The sequence below is a fragment of the Elgaria multicarinata genome, chromosome 6 (assembly GCF_023053635.1).
Source record: "Elgaria multicarinata webbii isolate HBS135686 ecotype San Diego chromosome 6, rElgMul1.1.pri, whole genome shotgun sequence".
Taxonomy (NCBI): Eukaryota; Metazoa; Chordata; class Lepidosauria; order Squamata; family Anguidae; genus Elgaria; species Elgaria multicarinata.
Window position 1 is genome coordinate 14,690,487 of NC_086176.1, and position 25,433 is coordinate 14,715,919.

Consider the following 25,433-nt stretch of genomic DNA (forward strand, 5'->3'; position numbering starts at 1 on the left):
ACATGTCTGTATGTGTACATCTGGCTGTCTTTTGCTCTCAGACCAGACAGCATGAACATAGCCTTTACAGTTCACAAAGGGCACCGATGGTTTACACACAGCAAATTCACTTTTCCCCACCTGCCTTTTTTCATTTTCCAAAGGCCTTTCATTTAGTTATCACACAAGAACACACTGCCAGCAGCCACTAGCCTTGCTTGATATCCCCATCTCCTCTTTAGATCCACATCTTTCAAGAAAGAACAGTGCAAAGTAAGTGACAGCCAGTTCTTTTCAAGTTTACTAATAAAACAGATCTCATCAACCAAGTTGCTTGTATGGAAGGTAAAAGGAAAAATATAATTTAAGTTAATGAAGTTGAAAAAGAAACACAGAAGCCTGATGGTGACATAGTTGTGCATGTGTATATATATATAAAACTATAAACCAAGCAATCCTGGATACAATTGCAGGGAGATGACAAAGGTCTTTAGGAGCACTGATGGGCTGCCGATAGTCTGCTGAAACAAATGGTCCGATAGTGTGATACCTCAGCTCCCAATAACATAGGGCAAATGGCCTTCCAGGAGGAGATATAGATTTTCCTTTGAGATATGGAAAGGGAAATAAATTAAATTATGTTGGAACATAGTTTATAAAAAAGGAGAGGGAGGCAAGGAGAGGGGAAATACTGCGAGGTAGAAAGGGGTGTGTGTGTGTGTGTGTGTGTGTGTGTGTGTGTGTGTAGGGGGCAGGGGAAGAAACAGAGATAGAAAATCAGCTTTCACAGGCATTTGCAATTTAATTGATATTTGGCGGCAGGAAGCCAATCAGTATAAGTAAATTGACGTTATAAGATAAAAATAATTGCTTAATGGGATACCTTCCCCCATGGCTGAGGCAGGCCAAATAAATGTAGCCAGGCACACAGAACCAGCATGATGGCCGTTACTGGTTACAGCCTGCTGCTGCCTTACTGGCAGGGTTCTGCTTGGGCTGCAGTTTATTTTTATGGCATCTGCCTCCTCTCCCCGAGAGAAGGCAATGAGCGGTTTCACATTGATTGCCGCTCCAGCCAACGGCGGCCAAGAGAGAGGGCCATAATTAATGACTTTATTTGCCGGAGCACTGCTGAGAACAATTGAGTTTGTTATGGTAACAACTGATGCCAGCTTTCCTAGAGGCTCAAGGGAGGTGTTTTAGTGTGGAGTCCAGCCGCCAGAAACCGGGCAGTGTACCAGATGATCCACATGCAGCGGGAGTACTTTGGCAGATGAAGTGTCAATAAGCCTGAGTGATTCCACCTTGTGCTGATGGAACCAGGGGTAAAGCATGAGGGGCTGGGATGAAGCACGGCCTCCTCAGACACTGCCTTCCAAGATTCATTATTATGATTCTCCTCCTCCTTTTTTTCAAACCCGGCTGCAGGGGCTAGTCATCGTGGGAGAGCCTGCTCGTCTCGTTCATTAGTCTCCCTGTATATATATTACATCAGTGACAAAGCTACAGTTAAGTAGCTTGGGACTAAATGTATCTAGGCTGCAAGACTTTCAGAGACCCCCTACCCACACCCACCCACCAGTACTGTCCGAATGTTTAGCTATTTCTTGCTCCTGCTTGTAACAACAAAAATGGTGTACAGAAAGGAAGGGAAGGAGCCAATCAGCCAAAACCCTTCTGCAGCCCAAAGAGAATTCCTTAAAAATGAGTGCATGTCATTCATAAATGTTATATTTGCAATACTCATGTTTTGTTTATTTTGTTAATTCAGGGTCACTTCACACAATGTTATTCTGTACTGTTCTGTGGCGTACTGCAGGTGCTATGGTTCAGTGAGCATGCTCACTTGTGAGCAGGCCTATCTGGTGGTGGCAGCCACTCCATTCCTGGCTGATTACTGCCCTGCAGCAACCACTGGGTAAGGCTGTCCTGGAGGCAAAGACTATCAATGGCTACTAGCCCTGATGGTTGTGTGCTATCTCCAGTATTCGAGGCAGTAAGCCTGTGGGCACCAGTTGCTGGGGAACATGGGTGGGAGGGTGCTGTTGCACCATGTCCTGCTTGTTCATCCCTGGCTGATGGCTGGTTGGCCACTGTGTGAACAGAGTGCTGGATTAGATGGACCCTTGGTCTGATCCAGCATCAGGGCACTTCTTATGTTCTGCAGCAGTGCTACCTCTAGGGGAGCCACGTGGCAGTGGGGAGAGGGGGTGCTATAAGCACTGGGGTGGGGACCAAGGGCAGCCTGCCCAGGGCCCCTCAAAATCTGGAGCTCAACCTGCTCCCGAGTTAACTGTGTGCATAGGATTCCAACCACAGTCATGGGTTAAATTTATCTGCCTATCACCTTTCTTGTAAAACCCAGTGGTGAATAAAGCAATAAAGACAGCCACTAAAGTACAAATAAAACCAGTTTACATAATTTTGGGGGGAATTATATGCAGAATAATTTGAGCTAGGACTATAAGCAAAAGGGCCGCTTCACATGAAAGGGGACAAGTGCTTTGTGTTTTCCCCTTATCTCTTTATTTATTCATTTATTTATAATTTCCCCCCGTTTCATTGTAGGAAGGGGGGCACTGCAGGATTTAGGGGGAGGGAACAGAGGGGATTATTGGGGATGGAGATGTGAAGGCCTGGGGGAAAATGGGGAAAATGGGTCGGGGTGTGTGTGAAATCAGGAATAATAATAATAATAATAATAATAATAATAATAATAATAATAATAATACCAATTTTTCAAACATTCCCTGGAAAAAATCCCAGACTCCATTTTCCCCATTTCCCCATTTTTCCTGTTTCCCCCAACCCTTCACATCTCTAATTGGGGGTGGGAAAGGAGGGAATTGTTTGGAAAAAATATGTAAAAAGAAATTAATATTTTTAAAAATAAGCTATTACTTTTTAAAACTCCATCCATTTAGATGTACCCCAAAAGTAAGATTTGACCTTTCCTCCCCTAATTTCAACAAAATTGTGCATCACTGGGAAATTAATTCCATTAAAATGTGAAATATTTCGTAGCGAGGCTTTCTATATCACATATTTTGCTTTGTTTTTATATTTTATATATTGGATAAATTTTATGAGTTCTTGTTTGGATATCAGTGCATTAAATGTATTAACCTCCCTTAGAAAGCATAGGCAAGGAACATCCGAAATGGAATCTAATTTTCTCTGAAGGCCCAAAATACACCCAGGCATTTAAGCTCTAGAGCAAATTCTTAATTGTAGCTGTGAATCCTGGCAAAATAGAATAAAAGTTTATTAAGGGTGCAATCCTATGCATGTTTAGACAGAAAAAAAGTCATACTCCCAGAAGGCGGGGTGGAGAGCTTCTTCCGCTCTCCACCCCGCCTTCTTCAGCAGAGCTCTCCTCGCCGACCGGCGAGGAGGCCTGTGGGTGGCGGCAGCAAGGACGCCTCTTCCTCGGCTCTTCCAAAGGCAAGTTACACGATCGTTTTCGGGGTGCACTGGGGTCGCATAGAAGCGGCCTCAGTACGACGTGTGGAAGAGCCCCAATTTGGTCATTTTTGTTTTAAACTGAAGCTTGAGCAGGAAATGCTGAACCTTTGACAAAGTTCAAAGCTTGAGCTTTAACAGCAAAACTGGATGTTTGGCTCTGCCAGTCTCCTATTCTTCTACAATTCAGTACCAGTTTGTTTACTCCGCCCCAACAGTGCCTGATGTAATGATTCAGCAAGACAATTCTTCCTTTACAGTGACTTATACCCATTGAAAACTTGCTTACTTGAAAGGAAGCCCCATTGAGCTAATGTGATTTTTTTTTCAACGAAGAAAAGTGCGTGCTTAAACTTGGGACCCCTGAGAGACCTTCATTCAAAGCTCTTCTCAGCCGCCAACTCACACATGCTACAATTCCCCTCAGCCTCAAGTCAGATTGCAGACCAGTGCTGTAAAATGGAATAAATAGTTGTTATTGACACACTAATACAAAACAGGGCTGCATCTTATACCTTTAAAATTTTTTTTAAGGGCAGCAGCAGTGGGGATTTAAAACTTTCCAAGTAAGGCAGCTTCTGATTGTAACTTTTAGCAAAGGAGTGAAGCCTGCTGGGGCCAGGATCACACCCTGGCGTTAGTTGTTGCTTCTCTGAAATTGCTTTGCTCCTCACGGCACAGCAGGATCGCTCTAGCCTACAGCATTGCCCAGAGAAGAACATGCTCAGCACCAACAATTGCAGTTACTAACACCCTTACTTTGCCCTTTCTTACAGAGTGAGGATCTGATTGCCAGCTGTAGAAGACAAGTAGGGAGGGAGGCAACTATCACACCTTAACCTTAAAGAAATGATAAATGATATTTTAAAATGGAACATCCTTTCTTTGTTTTCACCTTTGCCAGTTTATTTGTAGTAGGTTTATTTTAAAAGTCTAAAGTTGTTCCAGTTGCTAGGCAAACGGGCAAACATATTTTTATCCAATCATTCTCAGACTACCATCCCCCATTGAGACATAGGTTTTACACTACTTTCACAGATTTCTGTGCACTTTAGCCAGTTTAGATTCCTCTGAAAACTGTGGAACTATAATTGTAATGCCCCGATCCCATGCGCTGCTACACTGGCACTACAATACATGGCATCAGTCTTAAAGGTAAGGGCACAAAAAAAGAGTCCAGCCAAACATTCACTTACTTCAGTCTTCCTTGAAGACATCTTTCATATTTGAAAATACTGATAAAATCTTTTTAAATAATATATTAAAGCATGTATTTAAACATAATGTATATATGAATAGCAATTTTCAATTGGGTTGTAAGCTTTGATCTATTTAACCAGTAGATTAATCGACTAAAGCTTTAGTTGATTAATTGGTCTGGACAAACAAGCTGAGAGTTAAAAGCACATGTTAATTTGGGAGGCTAGTTGGGTAATGGCATGTTACTGCAATGGAAAAAGAAAATATAAGATGGCCTTTCCTTTCCACAATGATTGTTACACACATGTTTTCCTTACTCACTCCATGGTATCTGGTCAAATAGATTTTGCAGGTTTTTGAAGCACTATTAAACCTAGAAAAATCTTTTTGACTAAATACCATAACAGAACAGAACAGGGAAAATGTATGTGTATATCCATATGTGTATATGCCTTCAATGGATAATGGAAACATAGCTGAAATGCTGCGATCAATATAGCTCTATGATACCACCTTCAATTCTCTGAAAAATTACCACCAGTGCCCAGCCTTCACATACTCCTACAGTAGATTCTATGTTCAAAATTTACTTATGTAAAATTTTAAAACAACCAGATCTATAGCAACCTATGCTATAGATTTTTCAGATTTTTCTGTATACAGATGGTAAGAAATTAAATTCTCATTGTATTTATCAAGGTAACTGCAGTGAACAGAATATTATGAAGAATTAAATGAAAATGCAGGAGTGATAGACACTTTAATTCTAAGTCTAGTGTTATATTTTGTGGAGTTTATTTCCAAGTCATTATGGCTGGAGTATCACTAGCATAGATGAGATGAAAGACAAAAATTCTCAGAGTTCTTATAAACCTAGATATAAGACAATAGACTTTGGTAGTGATGCTGATCTCTATGTATCTGAGACCAGCAGTGGTCCAAGTATATCTAACAGGTCAAGCTTTGAAATGAAGAAGCAATAAGCCAGTGAAATGGTACTATCACCGAAACATGATTGATCAATTGAATTCTATCAGAGACAGTGGACAGTGAGATTAACTCAGGCCTGATAGGTTCAATGAGTTAAACCATGATGTTCATTTCAGCTTCATTTCACCAGTCTTTGCTTGTGAAATTGGTCAATCAATAGAGGTTGAAGATCATATATATATATATTGGTGACCATCTTATAGGGAATATAATCTAGTGTTGTCAGCTCCTGAGTCCGACTGCCTTCAGTGGGTAATGGAGACAGAGCTGAGACTCTATCAGTGCCATCAAAATGGTCTGATATCTTCTCCAAATGAAAAGTATTTTTGGATCTCTGATGATTTATCTTTCTTTCTCCCTGCCCCCTCCCCTCACTTTGATCTACAGCAAAACCCCATACCATCTTGGAGAAATATAGTGATTTCTCTTGAAAACATTTGTGCAATGATCAGCTGTATACACTGCAAAATATAAAGCCTTTTCTTAGTGATATTATCCTTCACAACAACAACAATGACAAGAAATAAAAAAATGGCATTTAGGAAGCTGAAATAGGGTACATGCAAAGAACTCTCCTAGCATTTTATGGTTTTGAAATCACAGTTTTGCTATTCAGGACAAAGTGGCTATGCTGCTTGCCTGTCAGATAAAGGCAGAAGATGTTCAGGACTGTAATACACTTAATACACTTTATGTTGTAAACAAAGCTTTCCAAGTGGCAATTAAGCAAAGTCTTTTTTTTTTTTTAGTCTCAATTACAGACAGAGTGCAGGAGGGAAAAAAAACTGCAGTTTTTGCATCTTGGTAATATTTCAACTGCTTTCCAAGTATTTTAAATGTACAATTTAACACATTTCCTAATTAGTCTGCATCTTATAAGGTAGAATAATTCGCTTTTATCCATACTGAATTTGGGCAATGTAGGTTTCAGGCTTGAAAAATAGCACTCTTCATTAGGTGCTACTCAGCTAATATTTTATTTAATTGGTTCTTCATTTTTTAGATTTAACACTGTAAAAACCATATAGGAGAATATATCCATACCCCATTACAGCTGTTTTATATCACTAATATAGCAACATCAGAGAGGAATTCTATACACTCTTCTTATTCCACTTTGTATTTGGGTGTTGTAGTTGTTTTGGATAATAATAGCAATTTGGGCTGTGGGACAACTATCAATGCTTTAAAATGTATTTGAAATACGACTTCCCATTACTTTTGACTTTTCCATTTTTCCAAAACTGGATTTCCTCTTAAACAATCACCTTCTGTGAATGCTGACTGTAGCTCTGGCAACAGAGCTAGACTTGGCTTCAAGTATCCCCTTTGCTTTGGAGCACTGTGAAAATGCTTTCAGAATGGATGTAGTCAGCAAGTGGAAGGGAGATTAGGATTATGCCCACAGCTGCTTCCCCCAATGACCTCCACACATTGACTGGGGGCATGGCTAGATGGGGCAATATCCCGGGGATTGCCCCAGGATCATCCCTGTGTGTCCAATCCTGGCTTTTCCTGTGGTCTCGGGGTTGTCCCAAGACTGCGATACTTGTGGGCAGCTGTCCCATTTTGTTCCCACCTCCGGGAACCAGGCATGGGGCCCGGAGCTCCTCAGGAGCTCCATGTCCATCAGGGGTGAGGGGGAGCGTGAGTTGTTTTTTTAAATTATCTTTTCGAAGGAGCGCTCCTGCGCTCATCTTCAATTAAAACAAAAATTTAAAATGACGGCCACGATGTCCTCCATCCTCCCAGGATGTCATGCGCCGCATGTAGACTGAGGGGGAGGATCTCGTGTTCACCATATTGTGAGATCCTCCCCCTCCACCCCCCTGGTGTAGACATGCCCTGGATCTTTTGCACAGAGTATCCGTGCATAGAGTCTGTATGTGAACAAGGTTTGTACAGGTGTACGGCTTCTGTGTGCAGAAGTTCTATGCATAAGATTAGGCCCAGCCCCTGCCACCTTGCCACTCAAAGGGAGAGGGCAGGTGACTGAGTGAGTCCAATCCTCTCTGTTGTGGTGCCCAAAGTGTGTGAACAAGAGAGAAGAAGTAGGAGCAGTTACTGCCTTCTCTGCTTGCATAATTCTCTGCCTGCCCCCAGAAGTGGCAAAGCTCAGAAGAAGCACTGCCATGGGGTGGGGACCTGGGGACTTCCTGGCTGGGGAGTCCCATCTCCCATGTTCTTTTCCAGCTTTTGTTGAAGGGGCAGCGGACAAATTGCTATTCACTGTTTATATGTTTCACAGAATGAGGCATTGGATCATTCAAGGATGAAGGTGGAGCCAGGGTGGGTAAAGTGTAAAGGCTGGTAACGATCTTGATGGATTGGCATGGCAGGATGATTCAGCTAAGCAATAGGGCCAATTTATATAATCAACAGAACCAAGTAGGAAAGATTTTCTTGGACTGTACCATTTCATGGTGCAGGTAGGAGTTTGGTGGGTGACCTTTTCTTCAAACATCCCAACATACAACTGCAACCTAAATGCAGAAATGGTGCAGTCCTGCTTTACCATGTGATTTTGCTGGCTAAGGTTCGCATCCAATGGTGGCCTTGCCTTAGTAGACAAGCCTTCTGCTTAATTAAGTCATTGCACTCAATTTTTGCGTATTCTCTCCTACTTACTACAGCCCTTCCTGTTATATCCCAGAGTCCTCAATCTTTTTGGATGTGTGGACACATTTGGGAATTTTGGAAATGTAGTAAATACTCACGCACTCTGAGGGTTGGGGTGACCGAAGTGAAGTTTATTGAACATACACAGAGTTTAAGTAGCCAAGTCCCTGCTCCTTCTTCCCTCCTCCCTCTCAGCCGAAACCCCTTTGATCACCCTGCTTGTATCCTGAATCCACACCTTTAATCCCCTCTGTCTGCTGAGTTAGTCTGTCTGGTTGTTGATTCCGTGCTTAGCCTGGAAGTCTAGCAGGACATGCTTAGAGTTGAACAATGGTCAATTAACTGGGAGGAAGATAACGGCAAAGGCCTGTTTCCCTCGGACAGTCTTCTGTCAACGTGGAGCTCCAGGCCTGTGCGTAATACTTCAGAGAAACTGCTGTGGGCACCATTACAAAATGGTTCCCATGGAGGATGTGACTAGTCATATAATGGCTGCCATCCAGACAAGGCTGGTCAAAAATGGTGGTGGAGGGAAGAGAAATAACGAAGCTAGAGGCTGGGAGGGAGGGGAAAATAGCGAGGCAAATGGTTAGAGCAGAGGGGAAGAGTGAGACTAGAGGCTAGGGAAGAAACAGTGAGGTAAAAAGAAATGAGGGGGAACAGAAAGGCTAGGGACTGGGAACTAAAAGAAACAGCAAGATAAATGGGTGAGCGGGAGAGAAAGAAATAAAGAGAAAGAAAGAAGGGTAGGGGACGGGGTAGAGAGAAAGAGTGAAGAAAGGAGGGTGGAGAGAGAGAGAGAGAGAGCGCAAAGGGGAAGGTCTTGGTGGACAGAAGAAGATTGGGTGAGGCCAAGAAGGAAATCTTTCCTTCTCTTCTTGCTCATTGAACAGCTAATCAGCGACAGGTTCAGGAACAGGTAAGAGAACCTGGAGCTCTCATGTTTTTCAAGATTTTTACTAAAGGTAATTTTTTGAAGGATGTAGGGAGTGGAGAGTTTCTATGGCATCCATTGGTGCCTTGTTGGGGACCCCCTGTCATACCCCATTCTGTTCTAGAGGGGCCCCCCAAACAGGATGGGGGATCAGTGAAAACTGAGCAAGCAGGACCTCTTTCTGCAAAGGCAAAGATGCATTTGAACACAGGATCCCCTGCCATATCACAAATAGTTTTTGCAACTTCCTTTAGCTTCAAAAGCGATTTGCCATGCAGCCTGGGTGGCTGCTGTAAAGATCCTTTGGTTTCCTGGTTCTTTGCATCCTGCTCATGTTTGCTCAGAAGTAAAACATTTTAGTTCAGTGGGATGTCTGCTTATGTTAGTCTTGCTGCTAGTGCTATTGACATGAATGCACAATTTTCCTAAGTGATAGAATGACTGGATGAAGAATCCCTTTACTGCTCCCTGGAGCATATTTATAATTTAAACTGTTAGAAGTCTGCCAACAGAATTTTTAATTATCGGAGATGTTCTGGTGTAGTCAAACAATGTCTGATGGTAATGGTAATTATCTCACATTTATGTGAGTGTTGAAAAGAATTACCATGGGAATTCAAAATTTGACAAATTCCTAGCATTTGCGATCATCAAACTCAGTTCTGAATTGCCACAAACTGCTACAAATCATACAAAACCTGGATTTCAATTATGAAACAACTTTTGGCTGGAAAATTCCGTTTCTGAGATTCTGATACTTTAAAAGTGAAGTATTAAAAGTGGAGAAAGCAGTTTCTGTTTCATGATAGCAATTTAATTATTGTGTGGATATGAAATATAGAATTAATTCTTTTCATTGTTTACAGTGCAGTTTCAAATTCGAAACTGACTTTATTTCAGGTTTAAGTTTGTTCATTATGCATTCCCTTCAGCCATAATAGGCTCCTAAACTCATTCAAAGATTAATTTATTTTTACAGCTGAAATACATATAAACTTGTTAAAAACCTTCCTAATGAAATACAATAAACATTTAAATTATTTCACAGTAATGCCTAAAAGTTTAAGAAGAAAAGTTAAAATGACTATTAAGACTAGATGATGATGATTTAAGCATGTGTGTGAGTATGGTCCAGTTCGACTTAAACAGTTGGGTTATTTGAGGAATGTTTTCCCCTCCAACAAAACATGCTGCCTGGGCAGATAATTAGGGAAATGGCATACACTAGGGATTAAAAAACATACCTTGTTTAAACCATGGTGATCATGCAAAATGGCCTGTATGTCTGGGTATTTATACCTTTTGGTGTGGAAGACAGATTTTGTAAAAATGTGCAGTTAACTAAAGTTTGAAATTGGACCACATGTCATATTAAGCAGGTGACGAGCCCTTGTTTTCTTGGTCTTTGTTTACTATATAGCAGTATGTGTAATTCCCCCCCCCCTCCATTGGATTTGAATTACAGCATGGGCTGAGAGAGTCTATTGTGACTGCTGTTCTGTGGGTCTACTCATAGAAGTTCTTTCTGCCCAATATTTGGTGATTCCCGCTTTCACCCTAGCCTACCAAACCACTGCTCTGAGCTTTGGGAAAGATTTTTCAGGGGAACTTGTGGGGAAGGAATCACCTCCCCCAACCACTTCCACTAGCATTTTTTCTGGATCCAAGGCTTCATGTACTGCTTGTGACCTTTCCTAAGGCAGTTGGTTATTGTGAGGAAACAGGATGCTAAACTAGATAGGCCTTTGGCTTGATCCAGAAAGGATCTTCTTATGTTGGTATTGTTTGGGGGACTTGCTGGTGTGTGCTAAAATTCTAGCTCTACGCTACTTTTGATTGATTGATTGATTGAATCTCGCTCTTTAAAGAACTCAAAGCAATTTACACATGGTTCCCAGGATGTCTTCCATCCAAGCAGTTGCTGATTAGCTTCAGCAGTAGAACTGTATCATGTGCCTTCGGGTTGTATTGTGGCCCTGATGTTGTTTCAGAATCAGTTTAAAAGTTATAAAGATGTTTTGCTCAATAGCCTTAACTCACAGTAATGACAGCATTCTGTATGACTTTAGATAACTGGTGGGTGTGTCCCGTGAATATGACTGAAGGTAGGATTTATTTTAGTAAAGCAGAAGCAAAGCAATGTTTTCTGTTTCTGTTTCACCAGAATTATGTAAATGTGTAACTCTAAAGCCAAATTGCAAAATAACATTGGTTTAACCTGAAATTTTAAAACAGTCATTTGTGTGCTCTGCAGAAACAGGTTCTTGGCCTTTTGGCAACATGCAGCTACCTACCAGAGTTTTAATTTTATAGGCTATGGTTGATTAAACCCACCGCTTGTTCTGCTAGAAATGATCTAATTTGGGAAAGTGGGGAAAAGTGATCATCTGCTTGATATATATTTGTACTTTTCTACCCTCCTTGTGCCAAAATATAATTCTTATACAAGTGCAGGCTTCCCTTTAGTACAAATGTAGGAACATTACATTTTTGCATTAAACAATATTGTAGTAACTAACAAGAGTAAAAACAACAGTGGTTGTTATTTATCATCATTTTAGGATGGATGGATTTAAATGTATAATTTAAAGAAAGATTAAAATTAGCAAGAAAAATGGTTGATTTAAATCAAGTTCCCCATTAAAACGTTTTCAAATATTTCCTGAATAATGGTGCAAATCTGATCACTAAACCACATTAATTTACACACAGTTTTATTTACATTGTTTCATTCTTACCCGCAGGCTTTGCATCTCTTTGTCTCACTATTATTATTATTTTGCATGCTTTCCATTATTACCTATAGAGAGAATGTATTTAAAATATTCTCATATAGGGTCTTTCTTATGACTAGTACCAGGCAGTTTGAGGTTAGCAGTACAATCCTATACATGTCTACTTAAAAATAGGCATAATTAGAAAAGGAACTGAGAATAAAACTGCTAATATCATGCTGCTTTTATACAAATCTATGGTGCAACCACACTTAGAATACTCTGTACATTTCTGGTCACCATATCTAAAAATGATATTATAGAGGATACTATAGAGCTGGAAAAAGTGCAGAAAAGGGCAACTAAAATGATCGTGGTTGGAGGAGCATCTCCCCTATGAAGGAAGGTTACCACAGTTGGGATTGTTTAACTTGGGGAAAAAAGGAGGCTTAGGGGTGACCTGATAGAGGCATACAAAATTATGCATGGAGTGGAGACTGTGAATAAGGAGGCATTTCACCTTCTCTCAAAATACTAGAACCCGGGGTCATCCCATGAAGGTGCTTGGTGGGAGACTCAGGACAAATAAAAGAAAGTACACACAGCTCATATTTAAATTACGGAATTAGCTACCATAAGGTATAGTGATGGCCACCAATTTGGATGGCTTTAAAAGGGGGTTGGATAAATTCCTGGAGAAGAAGGCTATCAATGGCTACTAGTCCTGATGGCTGTGTGCTACCTGCTATATCAGAGGCAGTAAGCCAGATGTTGGGGAACATGGGCGAGAGGGTGCTGCTGTACTTGTGTCTTGCTTGTGGGTTCCTGGTCAACAGCTGATTGGCCCCTATGTGAACAGCATGTTGGACTAGATGGACTCTTGGCCTGATCCAGAATGGCTGTTCTTATGTTCTTATAAATTCCACTGAATTCAACGAGGCTTAATCCCAGTAAGTGGTTATAGGATTGCAGCCTAAGTATGAGGATACAGGAAGGTGCATGCTGGACAATTTTGTCTTTTCTTTTTCTTTCCAGCATTGCTCTGTTCTACTGCATTCTGTTTTTGCTCAGTTTCACCCTCACAAAAATGAAGTGGAAAACAAGAATGAAATGCCCATGACTGATAGGTCAAAGCAACGTTTGATAGTTACTGGACAGACTAGAACAATTTATTTGCATCAGGTGAAAATGAAATACCTATGTTTGGTAGGTAGAGTGTAAATATTCATATTTGAGAAATGATCAGATTAGTTCTTCATTTTCATAGAAAAGCCTTTTTCAACTCATTGTACTTGGCAGAGGCATTGATTCGGTTTAGAGATTAACTGTACAGCTAAAATGTTTATATCAAGATCATTTAATGTTAACCTAGTTATTATTTAAGAGAAAGTTAGTATTTACATTTTTTTAATTAAAACTCCATTTAAATATTTTAAAATCCCATTTTAATGATTCTTTTTTTAAAAAAAGATTTCTATCCACTCTACCTTGACTAACTTTTCTGCAGTGTGTAGCCCAGCTCCACAATCACATAAGCACATAACAACAATAATTGGGACTTTTCCAGATAAAGTTTTATTGTGGAGTCACCATGACTCATTCACTCACCTTTCTTGAGATTTCCCAGCATTTGTCCCAATGTTTTGCTTAATGAGGAAAATCCATTGAGGGAAATAGCAGAACAGCTGGACATTTTCTTTGACGATGTAGATGGTAAAATACAGAATGGAAGCAGATAGTGGTGTACCAATTGTGTAAAATCCATTCCATTTCACAGACTGTCAGGCACCTCTTCTTCCGTTGACCGTCCATTGTCAGACTCAGATTCCCCCCCCAATTTGCGCAAATTCCCATGTGCAAAAATGTGTAAATTCCCCCAAAGTATCCTTTAGCCTGTGGGGGATATGCACATCTTTTGTCAGGTTTATTATATTTTTGCATATTTTTCTATGATGAAATTTGTGCAAAATTCCTAAAGGAATGTTCTGCAAGTCTGTGGACTCTGCCTAACAGGGGAGAATCCAGTTAGCTACAGAATCCACAGGTCAGATTTATAAAAATCCAAATTCATTTAGTTCCATTGCAGATTTCTCCAACATCCTTAGAAGTAGAATGGGAAGAGTTGTCCTTGGGGAATGTGGGTGACATATTGGAGAGGCCCTTCCTTTCCTGATGTATTTCTCGTTGTAGAGTCATGTTTTGCAGCTTCTTCCAGCTCTTCAAAATGGCATCAGCAACCACTTCTTTCTTTTGCTGCTTTACTCCTGGAACACAATGTGTTTAGCACCAGTACCGAAATCGCCTGCTTAACTTTTTAGTTTACTTTGATGCTTTTTTTAAATAAAGTGCATTAGTGGTATTCTATAAGAACAGACATGCAAGGACTATACATAAAAAAATAAAAAGCTTTTAATTGTGTGAGCTAGCTTTGTGATGGTGGTGATGGAAGTGGAGAGTAGTGTGTGTACATGGAATCTGCTCAGTCCTTTAAAAAGGAAACTAGTGTGATCTCCTTTTAATTTTTCAAAATGGCATTAGCAGGCACATTATTATTTGTTTCCTTTGCTGCTTTACTCCTGGAACGCAGTACTGAGATAGGTGGCTTAACTTTTCAATTGTTTTTAATAAATAAATGAATGTAAATGTATGTTAGTATATTTAAGAATATGGTAGGGGGGTTGTCTTCAACTGGTCCAGACCAGAGACACACCTCGGATTCTCAACCTGCAACATAGGTCCAACTTTCCCAATTTCACAATTGCCCAACATGACGGCAACAGCTTTGCTGCCACCCTTTTGAACTGTTCTCACCACCCGCTTTTGGGTCGCAACCCTCCAGTTGAAGACCACTGCGGTAGGGTAAGGCTTATTACTTGAGATCGACCTGACCAATTTTGTTCATTTTTGTTTTAAATTCAAGCTTGAGCAGAACATTTGAAAAAGTTCAAAGCTTGAGCTTTAACAGCCAACCAACATGTTTCCGCACCCTGACAAGGGGCCTGAGGTGGTTGGGGAACTACAGCTCCCATGTAGCTCTGTGCCATGCAGGCGACAGGGAGAAAAACACAAAGCAGGGAGGGAGGGAGGGCCTTGGGATTTGTGAGTTGAGCCCACTCTTGAAGCAGCCATATTGGTGGCAGAGATGGTCTTGGATGTGGTGGTGAATGCTCTGAGGCAGCAGCAGAGAAGGAAAAGAAGTGACCCCAGGAAAAACAGGGTTTTAAAATGTAGGAGAAGAGGGAAGCAGGTTGGCTTGAGGCCTGAGGGGAAGACGCGAATGTTGTTCAGCAGCGATGTGTGTGAGGAAGTGAGGGCCAAAAGTCCTTTTTTTTTTTTTTGAAGGAAAGTAACCTCCATACAGCTTCTGTAGGACTGACTGTTAGAGCAGTATGGCAATGGAACCAGTTACCTAGGGAGGTCGTGGGCTCTCCCACACTAGAGGCATTCAAGAGGCAGCTGGTCAACCATATGTCAGGGATGCTTTGAGGTGGATTCCTGCATTGAGCAGGGGGTTGGACTTGATGGCCTTATAGGACCCTTCCAACTCTACTATTCTATGATTCTATGATATAGCAGGAGTCAAGGAACAGTATGTTTTGTCATCAGACTACTAGGGTGTATGGCAACATGGGCTTTACACTAGTTTCAGAAGAACAGACTTGCACAAGGACTATAAATGAATGAATGAATTGCGTGAAATGTTGTGATGTTGAGGTGGTGGTGGTCGGAGGGCACTGAGGCTTCCATTTTACAAAACGGAGAGGAGAGTCAGCTCAGTCTGCTCTTAGCTGCTCACCAGTAGGCCTTCCTTTTTAGCAGCTGTGTTTGTTGGGAAACTGAGCAGGAAGTTAGCAGATACAGGAGAGCTGTGTGCCCCATATTTCTAAAGTAAGGAATTTTGAAATACCACACTTCCAGCTATAAGAGGCATGTGCAGGCAAATTACACTCACCAATGCACATGCCCAGAATGGAGGAAAAGGTATTGTGGCAGGAATACAGAGCAAAGAGGAGGGACAAGGAGCAAAGAGAGGGACAAGGAAAGGAGACCTGGACACATTCTGTCATGGTGTGGATACAAAATCCTACTATGGCCACTGAGAAAAAGGGACTTGGTGTGGATTGTGGGTTGCAAAACTGCAAGAAACAATCCCAGTTACGGATATTGCCTTATTGCAAAAAAGAAAAAAGAAAAAAAAGAGGGGCTCTGTGTGGAAAAAGTCTTAGAGCTCCATCACACTACTTTTTTTCCTGGTATGCATCTGCGATTTCGACCTCTGTTTCATTAGTGCGTCAAGTGCTGGTCACTTTCACGTGTGTGTGTTGTTGTGCTATTTTGCCTTGTTTACCTTTACACCCGCACCGACTCGTGCTTCCTGGTATTGCCACACCACCCCTTGTCCATCCCTCTCCAGTTCATTGGTTCTTGTGGTTGATGGACATTCTGATGGATGTGGGTGCCTTCCCCCCCATTCTGCTTTTGTTGTCTAAAGTTTAGTGACTTCGCATTTCATCAGCAGAGCACCTCGTACAGTGGGGGGAGGGGGAAAGAGGGACATTGAACTGAGTGGATGATAGAGCAATGAGAGTGGGGTTGGAACAGCAAAAGTCCATTTGACCGACTTGGCACGCTGGAGAAGAACTGCCCCTCTTTTGTCAGCAGGACTGCCCTTCAATGCAGACGACCCAAGAAGAGACATTCTGTGACATAGTGCAAGGACGGCAATACACGGGGATGGAAGGGCAGTTTTATCCAACATGAAGAAAAAATACTGCACTTTTCCTGCCCTGGAAAAACACAGAAAATGGAGGGGAAGAAGCGAGGTGTCTGCAGGACAGGGACGATGTCATGTGAGGGTCGCGGGGCAAAATGATAAACAAGGCAGGACAAAATTGCAATAAAACACTGGTGTGATGGAGCTCTTAGTCAGAGAAACAGAAACTAAATGCCCAGAACATTCAAGACACAAGAGCTGGTAGTTAGACTGACCATAGCCATTTTCATGAGATGAGAAACTAAAATGAATGCCCATGTTTGGTTGGTAAGTAATTCAGTGTGTGTGATAGCCAGTAATATATTTTAATGAGATTTTAAGTGTAAGTTTAGCATGTTTATGATGAGATTTAATAGTAGCTATGTTATTTCTAAATGAGAGAGAAATTCCATATTTATTTATTTATTTTAAATCAAAACAATCTGAAGTAAAAAAATCCAACTTCAAAAAATCCAATTTCAAAACTTCGATTATTTTGATTTTTAAAAACCATTTATTTTCATCCACCTTGCTAAATGGACACTATCCTGATTTTTAAAATGAGAAGGAATTATTTATCATGTCAGAATCTAGAAAGATTTACCACTGCCCACATTGTCTATTAGCATCCTAGGGGAAAATGAAGCAAATATTCAGTGAGAGCATTATATTTAAAGAGGCCTGTTTTGTTTTGTTTTTAAATATATGATATTATATTAATAACATGGTACAATTGTATAGTTTGATCAGAAATCACCATTGTACATTTTGATGCTTTGAAGTGGGTGGAGTACCTTTGACCCCCATTACATTTAATTAAGTATCTTCTGCCATCAGTTACTCAGCTGCTATGTGATCTCTTAAGGCATTTCCCCATATCTCTTTGGGGATTAATTTGTCTTTAGAAAATAAATACATCGACTTGCAACTTACATGTATGTAAGCAAATAGCATAGTGAAATTAAACAAGATACTCTTCTAACTTGTGGTTGTCTAAAGTAATTTATAATGTTATAAATTGTTCAAAAATCAAGTTAAAAACATTTTTTGATTGCCATTGTAATAGGTATCTGTCTCTGTATTTTTTCCCTATTGGAAAGGTATTCAGGAGTCTCCAGTACCAAATGGCCATTCTCTTCCGGGTAGAGACTTCCTCCGAAAACAAATGCGAGGAGACCTTTTTACCCAACAGCAGTTAGAAGTGTTGGATCGAGTCTTTGAAAGACAACATTATTCTGATATCTTCACGACAACCGAACCCATCAAACCAGAGCAGGTAATATTTAGAGCTGAAATGAACTTTCTTATTATTATTCCCATATTCCCCTCCAGACCATCAAGTATTCTTTGCCACCTGCGGTTTCATATTTTACATTTGATATTTGTCACAGAATCTTTAATGCGATGTTCTTCAGTATTTGATAAAACTGTATTTGATAGTTAGTAGTACTATAAATTCTATACAAAATATTCAATATTTGGTCTCCATACATTGATAATTCATACCGAGCAGTTGATATTCACTCTTTTGAAACCTGTACACGATGATATACAGAAACTTGGAGATGATTTTGTGAGTGACAAGAAGCAAACATGGAAATAGAGTGAACACCTATGAAAAAGTAGAACAAACAAAAATAAATAAATAATAAAGCAGCAAAGGAATGCATGTCAGGGGCAAATTCAGTCAGAACTCTTCATACTGTAGAATCACTAGCAGTGTGGGAGTTAATGCAGAAAAACAACACATTTCAGTAAAAGCCAAATGTTGATTTCCGTTGTCTCACATGCAGTTAACCAGGAAACATAACTGAAAGAGATGAGAATAAAACTCCATTTCAGAGATGTCTCATTACTAAGTGAAAACATGCAAATGTCAGCAGATGTTAAATTTTTAAGGTAAAATTCTACTAATAAACCTGAATTTGTTCACTTCACAGGTGGCAATAATTATACACGCCATAGTAAGTAAGGGACCTGGAATGTTATTCAGCATTTAGCTCAAAGATAGGAAGACATGTTAAATTAAGAATTACCAAATATCTGAGACTGGAAATTAAATTGTTGTGCTCCAGGCATTTTTTGTTTTGCATGGAGCATGAATTCCATCTATGACTGTAGCTCCTGTCCAATATCACAGGTGTTTTTTTTTTTTTTCTAATGGGGGTTTGTGGCTCTGAAGCTTCAGGAAGGTAAGGCAGAAAAGAAGGTTAGACCTTGTTTTTAACTCAGATTTTTTTTAGGCTCCCCTGTTTTGGCAAAGAGGTAGGCTAGAGAGGGTTCCATTTCTGTGATTTTAACTACGTATTTTACTTACTTAGCCATTGATCCGGTTTATGGTAGGTACAGCTTCATGCAGTTCAACAAGAACAGCCAGATACAATATTTCATACAAGGATCTTTGATATATTACCTTTAAAAATATATTTTATCCCACCTTTAAGAATGAACAATTCTTCCATTAGTATCAAGTCGTATCAAGTGAGGACTTGCATTTATACATGAGTTATATTGCAGATCAAATACTACATAATCACTTCAAAACACAATGATCCTAATTCGCACAGGCTCCATTGAAATGAAAGTAAATGACAACTAAATTCAGTTGCATTGATTGAAATGGGACAAGTGGACTACCTTTCTCTGGATTGGGGCCAATGCTTTGAGAGCGAGCAAATCAGATCACACATTCAGTGGTGGCTGATCATACGTTGGTATGACAGGAGATCAGAGGATCGTGCCCAATACAATAGTCTTTGTCTCCCCTACCCTCACCCCCTGTTATGTGCTGAAATATTGGATGAAACTTGCTGGTTGAAGCAGGTGTTTTGACTGCTGCTGCAGGAATGGGGAGTTATATATTGATATAACATTTCTAGACTGAAACCCACTCAATTCTGATAATCATTGCATCAGAGAGAAAGTTTCTGCTTAGTTGAGTGTCTCCAATGTGAATTGAGTATGAATCAAATGTGTTTGCACAGAATCAGAAAACATTCACACTGTAGTATGCTTATGAGATCATTCAGTTTATAAGCTATCTGGTTTTCAGAAGTGTGTGAAATAGTTAAAGAGTGACATTCTTTGATATATTAGGTTGGGTTTACTTTGCCATTGATGCTGGAGATAATATGGAAAAAAAGCAGCAGAAGTCATGGGGCTTGTCTATATGCTGTATACGCTTCATTGTGGCTCCACAGTTGCACTCTGTTATTTATATGATGCAGCCACCAATTTGCAGCCACATCATACTATTCCCAGCAAAGCGGCGCATTTTTGTTGCGGCGTTTTACCGCGAGTTTTTACTTTGCTCTGATGTCACCACAGTTGTTTGTGCGTGTGTCAGTGGTGCCATCAATTCGGATTAAGAGAGTGAGCGTAGTTAGGGGAGCGGATCCTAGTGCAAGGAATACAGGGCAGAGGGCAGGCTGCAGGAGATTGTTTAGGAACAGCCACCATGGTGACACTAAAGTCTCATTCTGGAATGAAAGCAAGGACAGTTATGTATAATACATAATTACATATAATACATAAATTCAATGAACTGTAGCAGCGCAGATGCGCAGCTACAAGCTTTCAAAGCTACAATGTTGTGCAGAGTTGCCAGAAAACAAAAGAAAAATGTTTTTGGAGGTTTCAAGTCACTCAATACTTGCTGCCCATTACTGCCATGTGAATTTTCCTGTCTGGAGAGCCCTTGCTCACTTCTGCCATGTAACCCTATTGGTGCTGCTCCACAGCAGCGATGCTGCGGTGATTGGTGGGGAATCAGTAGCTAAAGCTTTGTCATATAGGCACCGCCCCTGATTACAGCCTGTCATCTTCAAGCTGCAATCCTGTATGCTTATCTAGAAGTAAGCCCCACAGAATTCTGTAGGGCTTAGATCTGAGTAGACATGCACAAGATTGCATTGTTACAGTGCACTCAGAAGTAAATTCTATTGAGGTTAGTGGGAATAGGATTTATTTATTCATTTAATCAGTTTATTTAAACAATTTACAGCAGAGGTAGGTAATGTGGTGCCCATAGGCACCACTGAGCCTCTGGATACTTTTCTTCGTGCCTGTCAAGATGCCTACCCCTCCCATTTTTTTAATTAACAATTTTTTTACTGGTAGCTGTTATATAGGTTTCTGATGGTGTTGAAAACTGTGGGTACAAAGGCGATGTTTAGTGTACTGAGACTCATACACCACCTCTGCCTTTTACTTAGTTTTTTGGGCCGCTTTCTTGACCTTTCCCATGCCTCCTGTGGCAGCCATTTTGGCCAGGACAGTTTTCCAAATTGTCAAATGTCCCCATGGCCCAAAAAGATTGCCTACCCTTGATTTATAGACTGCTTACTATATCTGAAAAAAAAATCTCAAAGTCGCTTGCAGTACAAGATCCCAAAACCAAAACAGCTTTAGTGTACTTAAGTTGAATTTAGTGGAAACAGGAGGCCTATTTGGGCAATGAAAAAGATCACTTGACTTAACATGCTAGTGCCACATAGCTCCACCCCTTTACACCATGTGTATGATGTAGCCTCCTCCCCTTGGCATCCATGTCCACAGCGCAAAGTTCTGCAAGGAGGGGGGGCATGCACCTACAGTTTTATGCACGTAAGAATCCATGAGACCCTGAATCCTGTGTGTAGTTGTATGCATGTAGGGTTCCTCCCTGCAGATGTTTGTACTGTATGGAAGGAATTGGGGGGGGGGATGATGTGACGCGAGCCACTTACCTTTACATGCAAGTGACTTTTTTAAAAATATCTGAATAGGGCTAATTTGTTGAGATTGCAGTTTTAGCATTATTTGGTAGGTATTCCAGATTATAACATTTTTAAAATTAACGAGAACTGGTATTTATTAGACAAAGAGATATTTTCTTTATTATTAATAATAATTTTTATTGTTTCACAAACATACATAACATAAAAGCTTTACATAGAAACATTACATCCAGGGGAAAAGAAAAAAAAAAGAGCAGAGGAAAAAAGAAAAAGAGAAAAAAAGGGAGGTACATTCAAGGTATTTTGATCATCAGTAACTTGGCATACATACAATTATTTATTATTTTATTTTATTTATTATACTGCCTAATAGCTGAAGCTCTCTGGGCGGTTCACAAAAATTAAAACCATAATAAAACAACCAACAGGTTAAAAATACAAATACAAAATACAGTATAAAAAGCACAGCCAGGATAAAACCATGCAGCAAAATTGATATAAGATTAAAATACAGAGTTAGAACAGTAAAATTTAAATTTAAGTTAAAATTAAGTGTTAAAATAATAAGAGAATAAAAAGGTCTTCAGCTGGCGACGAAAAGAGTACAGTGTAGGTGCCAGGAGGACCTCTCTGGGATGCTCATTCCACAGCGGAGAAAGGGACACTGCAGCACATATATATTGAACAAAATCTGTTGAACAAAATTTTCTATATTTTTCATGCAAGGAAACTGGTTCTATATATGATGTATTTTACAGAGCAATCCTATACTCCAGTTAAACTAGGGAAGTGGAAGGAGATGTTGGTGGAATAGTCAGTGCATCCTATTTATCCTCAGCCTTGGGGAAGATCTGAAAAACATATAACCAGAAAATAAAAAAGGCATTAAAATGGCAGACCCCCCCTACCTGCCCCCGTCCTCAGAAGCAACAATCAGACACTGTGACAGTGATGCTGCTCACGTGCCGGCCACACATGGAAGGAGCCAGTACACACAAAGCTCCATCACACCGTGGGTTAACACGCTCCCTACCTTTGCTTCTCCGCCCGTGTTTTCCTTCCTCAAGTTACTTCCTCTTTCAAAAAAGAGGATGTACAGAATGAGCACGAGGCCCATTGAGTCCTCTGTTCTAATGGCGCTGCTTCTCCCGCACACAGCAGGAGAGAGCAGCAATTCTGAGTTTAAAATACATCGAACTTAACCGGGGTTTTTTTGTCACGCAAGGAAGGCCAGAAAGGGTGGAAGGCGCACGGGAGGCAGATGATGTCATGTGAGGGGTCTGAGCAAACTCCGTGAGTGCCCAGTAACGAGCGTGCAATAAAACACTTGTGGAATGGAGCTTTCAGTTTGACAGAGACATACCCTCTGCAAAGACATGTGGCAAAATTTTGTTGAAAGAACTGCATTCCAGCTCATCTGGAATGTAACTCAACTCATTTTCTATATAATCTGATGAGGATTAGTTTCGCTCTCTTTTAATTCCTTTACCAACTTTATTATTATTGGTTTAGAATATATTTCTAAGCCTCTTTCAAACATTTGTTGTCTGCATTAGTGGAGCAACGACATCAAATCCAGTTATGAATAAGTGATTTAATCCAGCAAGGGTGAACCATGAATAGAAACAGGTTTTTTTTACCATGTGACCAGGGAAAATAAGAATAAGAATGATATCACCTTTCAACAAATGTCACCAAGACACTGCATAACAAATAAAATTAAAATTAAAATAATAGCATAAAAAATCAGAAGTAAAACCATGTTAAAAAAAAAAAAGAACAGAGGTCTACAATGTGGAGCCTCAGTGTGCTAATGTACCCACAGACACTTCACTTAGTGCTACCACCTCTCTGCCCCTCCTGTGTTTTTTTTTAAAAAAAGGTTTAGATTTTGTCTTCTATTTGAAAAATAAACAAACAAACTGGGAGGCATGCATGCTGCAAAGCACATTTCTGGCCTCCAGCACATCTGTATTTCCAAGAATGCCTCTGGCCCCAGAGACATTCTTAGAAAATAAAAACGGTGGGTGGCTGCAGCACAGGGCTTCATTTGGGAGTGTGCCCAACCACACAGAAAACAGAAAGGTTTCTGTCCTGGAGTGCTAGAGGGGTTGGTGTGAAACGAGGGGAAGTATTTTGTGTGGTCTGTCTGTGTGTTTCTTGTGTTGTTTTGTGATGGTGTTGGTGGTCTCTGAATGTATGATAGCTTTTTGTTTATTTTGGTACTGTGTGTGCTTTGACTGATTTGTGTGTGTGCATGTATATGGTGTGTCCTCCTGCAGCTTTAACTGTTGAGATGACTAGGGAATTTCACCAGGTGCTGCATGCATACAAATGACACCTGCTGAAATTCCCTTTTCTATACAACTGCTAAAGATACAGGAGCCCTGTCATCTTTTCCATATGGTCACCTTACATGATAAGCCATGGTGAGTTGTCACCATGGATTGTTTAAAGGTAGCTTTGTCGTGACATCTGAAACTGGAGCAGTTTTTTCATCATGGGTTGTTTTCCATGAACAGGCCACCCTGAGAACCCATGGCTTGTTATTGGGTTGTTTAGGATGGCTTGTTTTCAGGGTGTATTATTGTGATGTCCAAACACGGCAGGGCGACTTAATCATAAGTTGTCAGGAACGGTTAGAGAACCACCCAGCAAGAGCGGTGAAAACCCCTGCGACTCCTTACAATCTTATTAGTGCTGCCACTATCTTCCCTCATCCCTTGTTAGTGCCCTATGTCCTGTGCTCTTAAAAATTAAGAAGGAAGAACACCAGAGGGTGTCCCAAACCCCTTTCAAACCCTTTTAAAATTATTTTTTAGGTCTTGCATAACTGTGCACATTCAAAACTCCACAGCTATGAAATTTGCATAATTTCCCCCTCTGCTTTACTGCTCTGTCATGAAATTTGCATATATTTATCAATCCTACTCACTGCTCTGCATATTTACTGACCCCCCTCACTCCTTGCTCTGCCTTGAAATTTGCCTATCTTTGATCCCCGTCACTGTTCTGTAACCCATATGTATATCTGACAGCTAACAATGGAGGTCAGTGGGGGGAAGCGACAAGAACAAAGGGGGCAGGGGCCAAGGAAATGGAACTTTTCTGGTGGCTGTAATTAGTTCAGTAGTATGTGAAGCAGCCTTTCTTATTTTTTTAAGGAGTTTGCCAGCAAAATAAGTGCCAAATTGAGGATGAAATTGACAAAGACATTGACAAGAAGCAAATATAAGTATGCTGGGCTAAATAGCGGATCAGCGGTCTTGCGCAAGACCCCAAATAATAATAATAATAATAATAATAATAATAATAATAATAATAATAATAATAATAATAATTTTGTGAACATGTTACTGCATTTATAAGGACTCAGAATATTATATCCATTTGTTGATCTGATGCTGGGGTTAGTGGGTGGGGGGTGGGGGAGCTTCCCTTGTGAACCAATAGCAGACCAATTTCAGAAAGGGTGCTGATGGAGGGAATGAGGAAATTAGGATTTCTGCTTTAAAGGCACCTGGGATGCGTACTGGGAGCAGGCAGGAGGAGTAAGGATTAAACAAGCCATGGTAAACCTCTATGTGGCCTATCATCTGTCAGGGGTAACATGCATTATGGAGCAAACAACCAACCCACGGTGATTGTATCTTTAGGGTGGCTTAGTGTGACATGAAAACTTGCCCAATATATCTGGCAGCAGCAGTGATCCAGTTTAGAGATTAATTTAGGGCTAAAATTCTTATATCCAGTCTAATTAACATTAAGCTAGTCGTTATTTAAGAGAAACATTGTATTTTTAATCGTAAATATTAGTTTCTCTTGAATTATCTGATTAAAATTGTTTAAAATGTTAAATCTGATTTTAAAACATTTAAATGTTAAAACTGATTTAAAATTTTAAAAATCTGATTTAAATGTTAAAAATCATTGAATTTTATCTATCCTGGATTTCAACCAGTGTCTCCCCAGCCCAAGAAGTGTCCTTTTTGTTTTCAAATGGTGAATAACTTTGCCTCAAAAGTGAAAATATAACACTAACTACTAAACCACATTGCCTCTCT

General features: G+C 40.3%; 1 protein-coding gene across 2 annotated transcripts in view; it reads left to right on the forward strand.

Annotated features, from left to right (window-relative positions):
• The window catches only part of PAX5 (paired box 5), a 291,002-nt gene that overhangs the window by 89,278 nt on the left and 176,291 nt on the right, over positions 1–25,433 (forward strand). For both annotated transcript variants that reach the window (XM_063129089.1, XM_063129090.1), the window contains exon 6: positions 17,752–17,927. In XM_063129089.1, the coding sequence (XP_062985159.1) occupies positions 17,752–17,927 (176 nt within the window). The remainder of the gene's footprint in view (positions 1–17,751; positions 17,928–25,433) is intronic.